The 15,596-nt window shown below is 41.3% G+C and overlaps 1 protein-coding gene across 4 annotated transcripts; it reads left to right on the top strand.

Annotated features, from left to right (window-relative positions):
- The first annotated feature begins 1,097 nt into the window (after nt 1–1,097).
- On the top strand, nt 1,098–15,522 carry pkma (pyruvate kinase M1/2a). Of its 4 annotated transcripts, none has more exons than XM_044030537.1 (11): nt 1,098–1,144; nt 7,985–8,166; nt 8,883–8,974; nt 10,358–10,489; nt 10,598–10,784; nt 10,915–11,185; nt 11,327–11,477; nt 11,609–11,761; nt 13,191–13,357; nt 14,957–15,138; nt 15,249–15,520. In XM_044030537.1, exons 1-11 carry the CDS (start codon nt 1,113–1,115, stop codon nt 15,353–15,355), a joined length of 1,656 nt encoding a protein of 551 aa, XP_043886472.1. In that variant the 5' UTR covers nt 1,098–1,112; the 3' UTR covers nt 15,356–15,520. The 4 variants fall into 4 exon arrangements, with proteins under 4 accessions (XP_043886472.1, XP_043886473.1, XP_043886471.1 ...); XM_044030538.1 differs by lacking the exon at nt 1,098–1,144 and adding an exon at nt 2,532–2,614 and having other exon boundaries at nt 15,249–15,519; XM_044030536.1 differs by lacking the exons at nt 1,098–1,144; nt 13,191–13,357 and adding exons at nt 5,393–5,562; nt 13,699–13,865 and having other exon boundaries at nt 15,249–15,522.
- The last annotated feature ends 74 nt before the right edge of the window (nt 15,523–15,596 follow it).

Raw genomic sequence — 15,596 nt, 5'->3', positions numbered from 1 at the left:
GCTCACTGAGAACAACCAAGCCAGTCATGTGACCTGCAGCTGACTGCACTGCTGCTGTGAAATAGGAAGAAAAATGGCCCTGCTCCTGCATTAGCCTCTACTTGCATGTATTTGTTTTGTGTGTGTGCATGTGTAAGACAGAGAGAGAGAGAGACTCTGCTCTACTCTACATGAGTCACTGTCTATTATTAGATTATTGCAATTGCGGTCTACATGTTTAAATACTGCTAACCACTATAAACCGTTTTTTTTCTCTATTATATTAATATAAACTATGAATTGCAATAATATAATTGTGTTTCAGTAGCATGTTTCATAACTACCATCTGTATCTATGGTACACTGTGTCATTGCAATGAGGTTGTAGGCCTTTGAGCTAATCAGTATTAGCTCTATTGTCTTAAGGTATCAGTAAGGACTGACATAAAGAGCGTGCAGATTAATGAGCAGGTGTTAGGCCAACTGTCTGTACACAGGAAAGCAGCCCAGCTCTTCACACATGTATCTGGAAAACACAAAGGCTGTGGAATGCAGTGTTTACTTTGTCTGCCAAGGACACATGCTGTACATCCTGTTTGTTTGTGTTATCAATAAAGATATTCCACACGCCTTATAGTGCAAACACTCTTATCTACAAAGCAGCAGCATTGTGTTATTTTTAGAAATGCAGATTGAAAACAGAAATACCGTAGACCTCTTGGGGTAAGTTAACTTGTTCCACTTCTATTTGATTGCTAACTATGCACCACTGAAAACACTGTTACAGTTGCATAGTAGTATCCTCATAATGTAATGATTATCTAATATTGTGCAGGTTTGGTTGCTTTGGCCCTTTATTTTAAAGAATACTACCAACACTGCACTAGGGCAGTAATGACACATTCAGAATTGGAGCACCATGTCTCATCTGTGAGATTTATCCAAGGATATTCCCACAGTGTCTTACAGTACCTCATGGCCCATGGGTAAATTTAATGCTGACTGACAGTCTGGGGCTTGGCCTACAGACAGGACATCTGTCCTTTCCTTTTCTGAACAGGCCTCAGGTATCCTGGAGTGGAGTGCAGTGGAGTGGATCCAGACAGGCTGCCAGCAGCCGGTGAGACAGCAACATGGGCAGTGGAAGCACCACAGCTGCAAAGAGGTGAGAGCAAAATGTGAGTATGAGAGAAGGGATGTAGGCTTATGTTATCGTATGCCACAATGAGCCCAGAAAGATAACAGTGCAGGGTAAAAGTGCATTAATATTAGTATGTCTAATCCCCTGCAGAGTCTGACTATTGCTAATGTGAATGTCGCTATGACTGAGACTTGGTTGGTATTTGTGTTTATGTCAAGGACGCCTGACATCTCCTTGGCATAGCTGATTATCAGTGCAACAGAATTAATCCAACATTTGTGACAGCGCTGTCTATTATGTCTACACTGAGCACACTGCCACTCTGACTGTTGTTATTGTCCATCACTAACATAATAGCACATGTCAATACTGAAAAGCAAGACTTTCAGAAAGTTTCTCTCGAATAAAATTACTTTGAAATCCATTCATGTATAATTGTCTACATTGGAGTGGCTTTCTTTAGAGCAGCCATTTATATTTTAAGTTAAATTCTAAGGTGAAAAATGCTTTGTTTTTCTCAAATCACATTAATAATCATATGCAACTTTATATTATATTCTATATATTCAACGTAAACATGTGGTACAATGTGGTTTAACTATGCCATTAAATGTGGCAGGTTAAATGAATTTAATAAATATAATCAGATGTATGTCCTTTCATGTCATGTCTATAATTGTGTGAACTTAAAATGTGACATTTTTGAAATACTCTTTATGTTCATAAGCATCTAAAGTTGTTACACCACCTTTCCATCGCTAGAGGGCAGTATGGACTCAAACTCTGTGGTGAGGTACCATGAGGAAGGCATCCTCACACTGACTCATCATCATTCAAGCATCTGTTAACGCAGACACGGGGGCTGTTGTTGCTGGAATTTTAGTTTGTTTGTTTTCCATTTGTGTGCTACTTTTCAAACGTTTACTTGAGATATGTGACGTGACACTTACTGCAAAGGACGCTCATAGTACTGTGATTCGTACTTACATAGTAACAATAAGGGCTATTTATTACACTAAGTCACAATAAGTGACACAGAGACACACCAGCAGCAACTAAACCCAGTAACCCTGAATAAAACCACTCGGATGTACGGAACTACATCAACAGTCACATGTTGTGCTCATCTGATGCGTTCGCTCGCCACGATTGGCTCCTTCACTTCACCCAGCACTTCCACCGCGTCTCTGTGGATCCTTCCGCGGCGTTTTTTTCACCTTTTTCCTCCCATTTCCTGATTTCGCGCGAGCTTAATACTCACATATAACACATATTTGAACAGTGGGTAATAGGCATGGTTGGTTAGATGGATAGGATTATATAGGTGGATAAGAAACCAGAGTTGCTGTGTCATTTATCGTGTAACGCTATAACCTCGGACGGATATGTCTCAGCATCCCTAGAAAGTAGTTCCGCGGAGTGAGTGGGTCTAGCAGAAGATCACCTTGAGCAGCCACGGTTACAGTGGTCCATTCGAGCTGCACTGACTGAAAGGTAAGGTGTGTCTGCAGTTTCCCAGTCACACGGACTGACCTGATAGCGTGTGAGGCACCTGAGCTGACTTTTGTGCTGCGTTAACCGCTTTGACTTTAGTACTTTTGCAGCAACATCCTGTCAACTGGTTAGACTGGGGATACGTAACGAACTCGTTTCCAACTCTTTTTTTCCCCCTCCTCGTTATCTTTTCCATTTTTTTTAAATATTAGTGGTATTTTAAAATACAGTATAGTAAATTTAATTGTAAAATAGTCGTAACATACGCAGGTATAGGATGTAAGTTCCCTGATGTCGGCGCAGTGCGTGTTCAACATCATGGTGGTTTGTAATGCGGATCATGGAAGAATGGATCGATTACAGTTCTTTGTATTGTTCTTTTTTTTTAATCAACGTAAATACAAGTCGTACAAACGACTTACACGATGCGACAAAATATGATGGGTGAAGTTAAGAACGTTGCCGAGTTACTTCCTGTTGTGGGTGCGGGGTTGCTACCTCCTCGCTCACCCATTGGTCCGTCACCTTGACGTTTACAGAGCAGGGAAAATGTGACGCAGGATGAGAACGTGATCTGTGGCGCATCGTCTGTGTTTAACAACATCGTGATGTACAAAAAAAATGACATTAATTCACCGGAGATAAAACTCAAACTCTCTATATATTTGTAAAAACAACCGTCATGTAGCAGTTTAGCTCATCGTATATATCATACAACATGTTAATGAATGTTTCTGTCCTCAGTGTCATTGAGTCAGAAACACTGTTGAGCCATGTTGGTTGTGTTGTCGGAAATATCCATCTATAAGAATGTGTTGTGCCGTGTTGCGTTGCCTCAGCAGCGTCACTGCAGTGTCGTGCTGCAGTGGTTACTGCAGGCGATGACAGTGGATATTCTCATTCATTCACTGACCACTGTTGGGCACACAGGTCACTCAATGAAGTGGCCCATCTGCTTGAAGTGTCGACACGTGTATTCCTATGTAGTTACCTGCATGTGGTTGTGACAAGTGGTTACCTATGTTGCTTTTCTTTTGTTTCAATTCATAACGTAGGGCTGAAACAGTTACTCTATTAATCGATTACTAAATTAATTGATAGATAAGATTTTGTTTTCATTATTAAAATAAGTTTTGTCAGCTTCTTAAAAGGGATTAATTTCTGGCTTTTTTGCTCCAGCTGACAAAGAAATCCAAAACAATCAATCAAAACATGACATTTGAAAGCATCATTATTTCCAGGTTTGAAAAACACTGATCAACATTTTTTGACAAGTTCTGACATTTCAGGGGCCAGACAAGTACTTAATTAAACGAGAATATAAATAATTGTTAGTTGCATCTTTACAGTCTAGACATTCATTCTTTGTTTTGTTTTATAAATGTTTTACTGTACATGTTTGGCCCATGTGTAAATACTTTGAGTTGGTTGCAGTTGAACAGGTGTACCTGTGAGTGAATGAGAAGCAAGGCACGTGTCCATCTGCATCACTAGTTGTGTTTTTTTTTTTTCACTTTCTGTTTGTCTGTTTCTTTACTTCAAAGCAGAAAGAAGATGAAATGTCAAAATGTGCATGTTACCTCAGTATGTCCTGTCCCTTTTCAAACTGTTAGGTGTAGAATACACGTATATTCAGCGCTACAGCTCTATATATGGTGTGATGGGTATCTGGTTTGTGCATAGTAAAATTCTGAAGACTTGTCAAAGGCCCTGTGGACAAAATGGAGTCTGTAATCCCAGGGAATGATTCAGTTCCTACTTTCAAGTGACTAAGAACTGAAGTGATGAGCTTAAGCACGTAGGTTGCTCAGTGTCATAATGCCTAAAACATAAAGTTAGGCTGCTGATTAGGAGTAGTAAGTATTCTCAGCAGATAGATGCTAAGCCTTGGTTGTCTTAAATTACACCACATTCCCAACTGGATCTTAATGTCTTAACACATTTGATTACACCCCTGGTTTCTACATTTTCAGCAAACTCTGCTGAAAGGGGTTCTTCCACAGGCGGTGACATGAACAGTATATAAATGCACCCGTCCACAAAATGAATACTTTTTTCTGACTGATTGGTTGTGTTGTAATTTTAGTTGCATTTGTTTGTCTACTTCAAGAGGCAGCTGGGCATTTGCAGACGAAAAAGGAGGAAAACTACTCCATTTATTGTCTGTTTCTGATGGAGGTCTCCTTGACCTGCTGCTGCTGCTGTTGTTGTTAAACTAGTTCTTGTGCAGGAGAGTTGGCATTTTGCAGATGGAAGTGCTTCCATTCAGTCCCACCCCAGTGAGCTGCAGTGTTTAACTAACTGTATATAATTATTTGTATGTAGTTACTGGTAAATGCTGATTCAAATAACTGCACCGACTAAACATTGTGCACCCAGTCTGATGTAAGTTGATTCAATCAGTAAATTGATGCCAAATTATTTAGGATGTCTGTTAAATACACAATACATGCATATTAAGCTACATTTTGTGCTATTCAGAAACCCTTACAATAAGCAATCTGATGGTTGTGTTGGAGTTGGACCTAAGTGCCATCGTACACTCTGAGTATTAGGTGTCTACAAACAGACTCTATATGCTGCGTGTTTATAATTAGTCAAGTCTCTGTTTTTAGACCCCGGAGTGTTGTATGACCTTGCCTTGTAATAGTGGTGGGGCACTACTCTAGTGAGTCGTCGTGCAGTCTCATGCGTGTCGGTTGTGTCAGATCATGGCGATTGCCTGTTCAGAGCAGGCATCCTCCGTGTCCTTTATCCTTGCTGAAAGGATTTACTCTTGTGTCTTACGTACGTATGCACGCTGCCCCGGTGAGGTCTGCTTGGACTGCTGTTGCTGGGAGCAGTCCGGTCATTGCCAGTGCAAGTTCCAGTGCACTGGGTGTGTTGTTGAGGTCCTTGGTATTGCCGTGCCCGTTTGTCCTCAGACGGAGCAGGAAAATCTACTGGGGGTATGTAGTGCATCCTTCAAATGGTGGCTTGGTTGAGTGAGACTGATTGAAAACCCACATACTGTGAGCCATCTTGGAAAAGCCCAGTGTTACATAACATCTATAGCAGATGATCGTAAATGTCATGTGAACCTGAGAGAAATGCTACTATTATTGCTAATGATTGCACCGGCATATTTCATGATTGCTATGAAGGGTTACAAGAAGAGTGTGTTGTGAATGTAGGATGTGTGGGGAAGAGATTGGAGTGGATTATTAGCAGCCACTTCTAAAGTTAGCCCTGTGGTGGGGTTACTATGGCTGTTGTTGGCCTGTGGCTGCTGCTCACTTGCCTGCTATCCCGGTCTCTGTTAACCATTTTAGTCAGTGCTGTTATTTTGTTTAATCATAACCTGAAGCTGGCAAATTAGTTTAGAGAGGTTGGTGTGAGGTGATATTCCCCCTCACTACAAAATACTACCTTACATGGGGAGCTAGACTAGTATAGCTGGTTGATTTGCCATAACATGACACATTACAATCAATCAAGAATAAAGGCTATGACATGTTGGCTAAATGTGATCCCTGCTTTTTACACAGATAATGATTAACACATGGGAAATGGGAAAAAATTAGTACAGCACTGAATGTGTGGGAGCACCTTGGGTTGCCAAATATACACATTTTAAATGCTTGTGTCCTGTTACATGACATTAGAGACCAGCCGGGGTCTGTGGTACCACAGGTTAAACATGTCACCTGTCTGTACACAGGAGCAAGTGGCAAAACACCTCATGTAAGGAGCACGGCTTGAAACTTGATCTCTGCCCATTTCCTTTTCAAGATATGTGTGGGTAGATTATATATGCATTTTTTCCCCTCAGTAAATGTTGGCAGCATTGATTGATTATATTTAAATGTTTATCTTAAATGGTTTAACTGAGCAACTCTAGACATGATATTACTGAATTCTACTGTAACTGAGGGCAATTCCAGCTCTTAACACCCCTCTGAAATCTTTGCCTGTGGTTTCCCCCGTGCAGACATACGAGCCCCCTCTGCCTCTGTCCTTTTCATGGTTGTGTATTGCACTACTTTGGATGTGACAGAGCTCACGTAGAGCAGTGGTCTGGCTGTGGCAGCCCCATTGACTCAGTTGTTACATCATTAGTCAGTGGCTCCTGGTAAAGGAGCTTGTTGTGGCAGTGGCTGTTCCATGAACCTCCCACCATTAGTAATTAGAATGTGATGAGTTAGAAGAAGTTGGGCCTCAAGGTGTTAGTGGCATCTGTCACAGATGGTTGGAAGCAACCGTGGTTGTGTTTTTAGTAGTGAATTATTCATCAATCTTGTAGTTGTGTCCTTGGCAGATACTTTCCATCTTGGTAACTGATAATTCATGTGCAAGAATTATCATCAGGTGCCCTAGCTGTGACATGCTGTTGCTTATATTCCAAGAGAGCCAAAGGAATTAGAAAGGACAGGTGGTTAAGCGAAAGAGATGTCAAATTTTAACCTCACCTTCAATACATATTGTTAATGAAAACATGTCAATGGTGGCTAGTGTGCAACTCTCCCCATATGTGCACAGTTGCATAACCAGTGCAAATCAGTGAATGGGATGTAGCTGCATATTTGCTAGGTCTTGGATTAAATTATTGCTTGACTCACACACACATTCCCATTCACATCACCCGTTTTCATCTCTGTCTGTTCAGTTATGCAGTTATGTAAACACATCAGTCGCTGCCCTATCAGCAGTAGCTGCATTCCTCATCATGAGAAATACACTCAAATACACAAACTCTGCTGGCTGTTTGTTGAAACATGCCTTGATGGCATGTACAATGCCTCTCATAATTCTCTCATTGTTAGATCAAAGGATAAAAGTCACACTTCAATGCACGGCAGGGATGCACAATATTATCACATGATATTAGTATTGGCTGATATTGGCTTTGGTAGAGACACAAGTAGGGGATTTTCTGGGGAAATTCACATGTTCTGGTATCTTTTGCTTCTCTGGGTTCCATGGAGTTGATTACTGTTCTGGTCTGGTGGATTAGTTTGGTGATGGTGCTGTTGCCATGGGTGACAGACAGGAGAAGTGTGATGGAACAGAATGTACAATGAAGTTAGGGCTGTGTTGCACCATATCATACATATAACTGTTTAAGTTCTTGCATGGTAGGATAATGCCATATAGACATAGTTGTGCAATGACTCATTCACGCACCTCCCTTCCTTACACTCATGTGGGCATGGCGTCAAAGCGATACCGCCAAGCATAGGCAGGTGAAGTGAAAGTTAAATCAACTGGGAGTATAGCGGCCTCCCTCGTACTCCTTGTTGTACCACAATTGAACATCTCATTAACTGTTTATCCCTGTATTGGATTGATATTCTCTAAATTAACATTTTTTTCCCCCCATTTTTGTTGCAGGACTAATCCAGGAACACTGTTTGCAATGCCTCAGTCAAAGTCTCAAGACATGGGTTCTGCCTTCATCCAGACACAGCAGCTCAACGCTGCCATGGCCGACACGTTCCTTGAACACATGTGCCTGCTGGACATCGACTCTGAGCCCACCACTGCGCGCAACACTGGCATCATCTGCACCATTGGTGGGTCTGCACTCTGCACACATAACAACTCATGAACTTCTACTTTTGTTCACACACAATGAACATTTGCCCTCCTCTGTGTGACACTGTTGCACGTTATTGCCCAAAATACATAGTCATAGCATAATAAAAGGTTATTCATTTAAATCAAAACATATATATTTGTCCATTTAATTACTGAGACATGAGGTTGATAATAAGTGATCATCAGTCATTGTATTTCATTAGACTCCTCAACTATGACTTTTAGCTGATTTTATTTGCTGATATATAGATTGTTTTTGGTTTGTGGACAAAACTTGACATTTGAGGACATTGTTGTTCCTGGTGAATTTTTTGATTCGTCATGAAAATAATTGACCATTTATATCAATTGAAAATACATTTTTGGTACAGGCCTAATAAAAGTAAGACTGGACAAGGTGATATAACAAACATGTGACTGAATAAAGTGGCTCTATGTACAGAAAAAAGAAACATAATGCACTTGGATTGGATGATCTTGATCTCGGAAACAAAATTGCTACACAGTAGATTTTGCAGCCATTTTACCAGATGAATTAAATATCAGAATGTCAATCAGGTGTGAATGTGAGAGTGAATAGTCTGCCTTTCGCCCCTTTGGACAGCTATGATTGCCTCCAGCGGTCCCGAGACCCTCATGTGGAGGATAATGACTGTCGTTTCCTTTTTTTTTTGTTTTTCAACAACTGCAGGGCCGGCTTCCCGATCTGTGGACCTGCTGAAGGAGATGATCAAGTCCGGAATGAACATTGCTCGCTTGAACTTCTCACACGGCACACATGAGGTGGGTCTTTCCACAGCTCTCTCACTACTGTGAAACACGTCTGGTGCACTCGACTCAAGTCAGACTGTTAAAGTCACGTAGAAACTGTGCTCATAGTTTGCACCAAACATGGCTCTGTGCTTTATCATAGAATTCCATTGGTTGGTTTGCTGGTGTGGAAATCTTTGCTTCCCCTTTTGTTAGGTGCATTTTCACACGGGTTTGGCAAGTTTTTGCTTAAAATAAGGATGTTGAAAGAAAACGGTGAACAAAGCCTATAGTAACTGAGCACGTAATTCAGTGTGAAATGCAATCACATTGGTGCTTTCAAACTAAACAAAGCTACACATGAATGGGGGGAAAATAGTAGGGCTACTTTCATAAGATTTATGTTTGGGTCATCTGCCCAACAACTAATCAGATGGTCATCAGAGAACACTAATAAGTAAGCTCAAGTAAAATTCAAAGACAAATCTCAAAGATTCTTTGACTATATACATATTTGATCTTAAAAACAGACGAATAAGATTTAGTCAATTTGTCATCTGTTGGTGTAGTTTCTCCAAAAGCCAGATATGTTAAAAGTAAGTTCACTTTGTGGACACACCACACAGATACTTTGAAAAGGTTACAGAATAAAGTTATCTTGTGTAGGAAAAATCCATCTAAACAAGAATTAACTATTGTTGATGTTGCCTTACTAGTTAAAAGAAAGCACACGAAAACATGAAAATGGGGAACGAAACAAAAACTTACAAAAATGGATTTGGCTCAAGGAAGTCCAGGAAGAAACCGTTTGAGATATTTAAATGTTTTATGGTTTGTGTGGGTGTAGTTTATACAATATCAAAGGTTAGTCAAGGCTCAGAAAACTGCAAAGGGAACTAGATCTTTGTTGTATAATGACAATAAATGTGTCAGTTGTAGCGACCTGCCCCACCTTGCATTCCTGGACTCTGAAAGTTTGTGTTTATACAAGAAAATCCAGGAAGTGCTATGTCTGTCCAGTATAAATGATAACCGTGTGAAAGGAGAATTGGCTGCATCCATTTTACTGAACTCGTCCTGAACCATATCCTTATCTGCAGTTGCTGTCTACTTTCGATAATTCCTGCATCAAAACACTTCTGCCCATTCAGTGCATTTTTGCAACCATTTCTCCGTTTTCTTGTTTTCCAGATGTTTATACTTAATGAGATTTCATTTTCTGTTTGTAAGTGTGTGAAGTGTCATGCTATTATAAAACCTTACTCTTACACCAGCACTACAGACAATCTGTGACTTCTTTTATGTGTGTGCATTATAGCTGAGGGTTGGATACAAAGAGCGTTCAAAGTCCACTCGTTCAAGGTTTCTTTTTCTTTTTATAATTTGTTACAATGCTCTCTTTTTCCCTTCCTGCAGTACCATGCACAGACCATCAAGAATGTCCGTGAGGCGTGTGAGAGCTTTGAGCCCGGCAGTATCCAGTACAGGCCTATTGGCATCGCTCTGGACACCAAGGGCCCAGAGATCAGGACTGGCCTCATCAAAGGAGTGAGTTTAGCATCATTTCTCACACTTGGCACCAGAAATATTGGGAATATAATGCATGAACGTCGACCTGTAAGAAAGTAAAACGATGCCTGTCAATTGAAATGACAGAGTGGCACTGCTGAGGTGGAGCTGGTGAAGGGCAATATCATCAAGATTACTTTGGACGATGCCTACCAGGAGAACTGCAGTGACGAGATCCTCTGGCTCGACTACAAGAATATTACCAATGTGGTAGAAATCGGCAGCAAAATCTACATTGATGACGGCCTCATGTCCCTGCAGGTTAAGGAGATTGGTGAGTTGAGGACCATACACATAACGGTCAATAAGGTTGGCCCGTGCAATCTCCTGTGAAAATGCTGCTGGCATCCACATGCCCAAATGAAAGTGTCCAGCTCATCAGTGTTTAATTTTATTTCCTTCAGGGTCTGATTTCCTCCTGTGCGAGATTGAGAATGGTGGCACCTTGGGCAGTAAGAAGGGAGTGAACCTCCCCGGTGCTGCTGTGGACCTGCCTGCTGTTTCGGAGAAGGACGTCATGGATCTGCAGTTCGGCGTGGAGCAGGGAGTCGACATGGTCTTCGCCTCCTTCATCCGTAAAGCATCAGATGTGCATGCAGTCAGGGCGGTGCTGGGAGAGAAAGGCAAAGACATTAAGATCATCAGCAAGCTTGAGAACCACGAGGGTGTACGCAGGTGTGTGTGTGTGTGTTTTTAGATTCAATCGTTTTTACAGTCCAGTCATTTAGATATTTGAAGACAAAGTTCCGTCTGTGATCAATCGCCGTTTATCAGTTGTAATCATAAACTGTTATTAAAATAATCTCTGTGGTGCAGATTTGATGAGATCATGGAGGCCAGCGACGGCATCATGGTTGCTCGTGGTGACCTGGGTATTGAGATCCCCACAGAAAAGGTCTTCCTAGCCCAAAAGATGATGATTGGTCGCTGCAACAAAGCTGGAAAGCCAATTACATGTGCCACTCAGGTCAGAAACTGGCAAAGCATGTTCTATATCCTATTAGCCTACACGTTATATAGTATTTCTTTAGTGTATTATTTGATCAAAGGCTCTTTTGTTGACATTTGTCTGTCATCCTGTGAATCACCACCATTCAGATGTTGGAGAGCATGATCAAGAAGCCCAGGCCGACCCGCGCTGAGGGCAGTGACGTAGCCAACGCTGTCTTGGACGGAGCCGACTGCATCATGCTGAGTGGAGAGACTGCCAAGGGAGACTACCCTCTGGAGGCAGTGCGCACACAGCACATGGTGAGTTAAAACGACATCATACATGGGACCATAATGAAAACTGGTTTGAGGTCGGGCTGGGGTTGCACATTCTGAAATGTTGCACGACTTATTTTGCATGATTCCTTAAACTAATCTGCTGAAAAGACATTTAATTTTCTGATTCTTCTGAATGCATCTTCTAATGCACCGTTGGGCAGCTAAGCCTAATGGTGCATCTCTTTTCCACTTGACCCAAGAGCTGCTCAAACAGAGAAGGAGTGCTGGGCCAAATGGAAGTGCTTATCATTTATCCAGTATTCACCGTGAACACATTTATTCCAGTTGTGTGGAGTTTAAATCACTGGCCTACATAATTTCCATAATGTTGCAATAATAAGTGTTTGTACAGTAAGAGAACAATTAAATGACAAGTTAGGATGTTTGACTCGACCAGAACTGATGTAAATGCCTGTTTCCTTCATCCCTTTATCTAACAGTCACTCTGTGATTATTGTTTACAGTGACTAAACTCGCGCCTGTGAATGATGTATGTGTATTCTTAACTATTAGTCAGGGGCAGACTGAAGTAATACAGGTTTTTATTTTTTTTTTTTAAGTCATATTCTCAATAAATGATTACATGCAAATATATTATAATTGGCTACTGCAGCTATCTGGCATGTCTTCCATTGTTCAGGCCTGTCATGACTAACCTCCATGGTCCTCGGCCACACTCGATTGTTAACTTATTAAGGACTCACCCTTTTAATTCCATTTCTTTTTTATCAAGCTTCATCTTTTTCTTATTCACTGAAGTCTTTCCAACACTTTTGCTGTTCATTCCTACTATTTCTAACCACCCCTTTTCCTTGTGCATTGAACATTTAACTCCCAGCTTGCCTTTTATCTCCACGAAAGCACCTGTGTGTACACATAATAAATAAATATATGTATATATGTGTGTGTATAACATATATATATATATACATATATGTATGTATATATATATATATATATATGTATGTTTATATATATATATATATATATATATTTTTATATATATATATATATATATATATATATATATATACACATACATATATATATACATATACATATATACATAATTTTCTCTATTTAAAATCAGGGGAAAATGTGCTGTGTTCACCATTTCATGTCATAAACATTTACCTTATTTGGTATATGGAATTATGGGTTAGATAATGTTAGATATGTATTAATGTGGAATTGTGTCCGTTTCCCACACTAACTGCACACCCTCATTCCTCTGTTCACTCCATGTCCCTCCTATTCTTCCTGTGTGTATGTGTGTGTCTGTGTCACATGGTTTACCTGTTTTCCATGTTCCTGTTCTCCCCACCCCCCACCCCCATTCATCCTCATCACACACCTGCATGTGATTGGTGTGGGTGTGTTGCTTGATACATTTTGCCCTCACTTGTGCCAGATCGCTCGTGAAGCCGAGGCGGCCATGTTCCACCGGCAGGTGTTCGAGGACCTGCGTCGTTCCACACCGTACTGCAAAGACCCCGCCGAGGCAATTGCGATCGGCGCGGTCGAGGCCTCCTTTAAGAGCTTAGCCTCCGCTATCATTGTGCTCACGGGCTCTGGAAGGTAGGCGGGTCACCTGATCCTGGCAGGTCAATGAGGACACGCTGATATCGGGTTTCAAGGAGTCTGAGATAGGGAGAGTAGGGCCAGACAGGGACTGAAGTGAACTGGGCGAGCCTAGCAAATACCTTGAGCTGACAACTAGTTGTGAACAAATTTCAAAGAGCAAAATGCTGTCTGAGGAGGTTAGACTAGAGTGTAGCTCAGTATTTGCCAGTCTCTCCCAGTAGTGTGAACGATATAGCATGCTGTAGTGGTGGTGGTTGTGTGAGTGTGTGACTGAGAGTAACTCAAACCCCCTCCATACCCTTCCTTTCCTCCCTCGACGGTCCTCCGGTCCTCAGATAGCTCGAGAGGCCGAGGCAGCCATCTTTCACAGACAGCTGTTCGAGGAGCTGAGGAGACACTCCCAACTGACCAGAGACCCTACAGAGGCTGTCGCTGTCGGAGCTGTCGAGTCCTCCTTTAAATGCTGTGCTAGTGCCATCATTGTTCTCACCAAGACCGGGAGGTAAGAAAGAAAAGGCTAGAGGTGAAGTGATCTGGTCCTGAAGGTAAAGGACACATCAGCATCGGATGTGGACTTTCAGGTTTCTTCTTATGTTTGAGTGTGTGAATGTGCTTCTGTCTGTTGTGCTTTAAAGTAGTGACAGACCAAAAAATTGTGAGAATGGTTTGTTATTAGCTCAGTCCCAATGTCTCCTCTTCAGTTTTCCTAGATATACTGTAGCTCAGGTTCTTCAGGAGGGTGTATACGTAAGGCTCAGAATGCTTCAAATGGAACTGGACAAGATTTAATTGACTTAATACTGTTTCATGTAATATCAAATCATACCAGCAGATTATTAGAAACCCAATAATGGGGGGAGGGTTTTGGCAACAGAAGTTACACACTGGAGCTTTAATAGATTTGCAAAATACACTGCCTGGCCAAAAAAAAAAAAAGTCGCCACCTGGATTTAACTAAGCAAATAGGTGCGGTCTAGGTTCAGCAGCATTATGTGCCCAAAGAATGACAATGCCAGGATTCATCGGGCTCAAATTGTGAAAGAGTGGTTCAGGAAGCATGAGACATCATTTTCACACATGGATTGGCCGACACCGAGTCCAGACGTTAACCCCATTGAGAATCTTTGGGATGTGCTGGAGAAGGCTTTGCGCAGTGGTCCGTGAAAAATGAATGCGACACTGGACAGAAATAAATCTTGTGACATCGCAGAAGCTTATCCAAACAATGCCACAGCGAATGAGTGCCGTAATCACAACTAAAGGCGGCCCAACAAAATATTAGTGTGTGTGTTTTTGTAGGTGGTGACTTTTTTTTGAGCAGGCAGTGCATTAGTGCATTTAACAAGTGTTTTCTAAGTCAATGCATTAATGGCAATATTGGTTTAAGATTATATTGCAAAATACTATGTGTTACTGAAATACTGCCCAGCTCTACATATAGGTACAATACTATATTGTTTTTTTCTTGTCTCTGTGTAGTAAACTAAGCAGATGTTGTCCTTGGCTGATGCTGTTATAATCACTATTTGAAGTAAATATTCATACAGGAATGAAATGAGAAAAATATGCTCAAGTTTATTTCCTCCTGTGCAGGTCTGCCCACCTGGTCTCGAGGTACCGCCCCCGCGCCCCCATCATCGCCGTGACCCGTAACGCCCGCACAGCCCGTCAAGCTCACCTGTACCGCGGCATCTTCCCCGTCATGTACACTAATCCCTCCCATGACGTGTGGGCAGAGGACGTAGACATGCGTGTCAACTTTGCCTTGGATATGGGTTGAGTAACGCTTAGTGACTATTTGACACTGTGGTTTTAAAAAATGCATAAGAACAAGCTTATATAAGCACAGTTTGGTAGAATTTTTTTTTTTGTGTGTGTGTTGCAGGCAAAGCTCGTGGCTTCTTCAAAGTGGGAGATGTTGTCATCATCTTGACCGGCTGGCGTCCAGGCTCTGGTTACACCAACACCATGCGTGTGGTTCCAGTGGTCTAAATAACCAACGGGACCACTTTACTTTCTCTTCATCCATCTTTCAGTGTTCCCTACCCCACACTCCAGCTCATAGCCTTTCACATCCACTCTCCAGGACCACACATTCCAACCTCTGATGATCATATAGGCAAAAAAAAATAAAAATAAATTATATATATATATATATATATATATATATATATATATATATATATATATATATATATATATATATATATATATATATATATATATATACATA

Source organism: Solea senegalensis, linkage group LG7 (assembly GCF_019176455.1).
Source record: "Solea senegalensis isolate Sse05_10M linkage group LG7, IFAPA_SoseM_1, whole genome shotgun sequence".
NCBI classification, from domain to species: Eukaryota; Metazoa; Chordata; class Actinopteri; order Pleuronectiformes; family Soleidae; genus Solea; species Solea senegalensis.
Note: the sequence above shows the minus strand (reverse complement) of the source record. Positions and strands in the feature narration are given on the sequence as shown.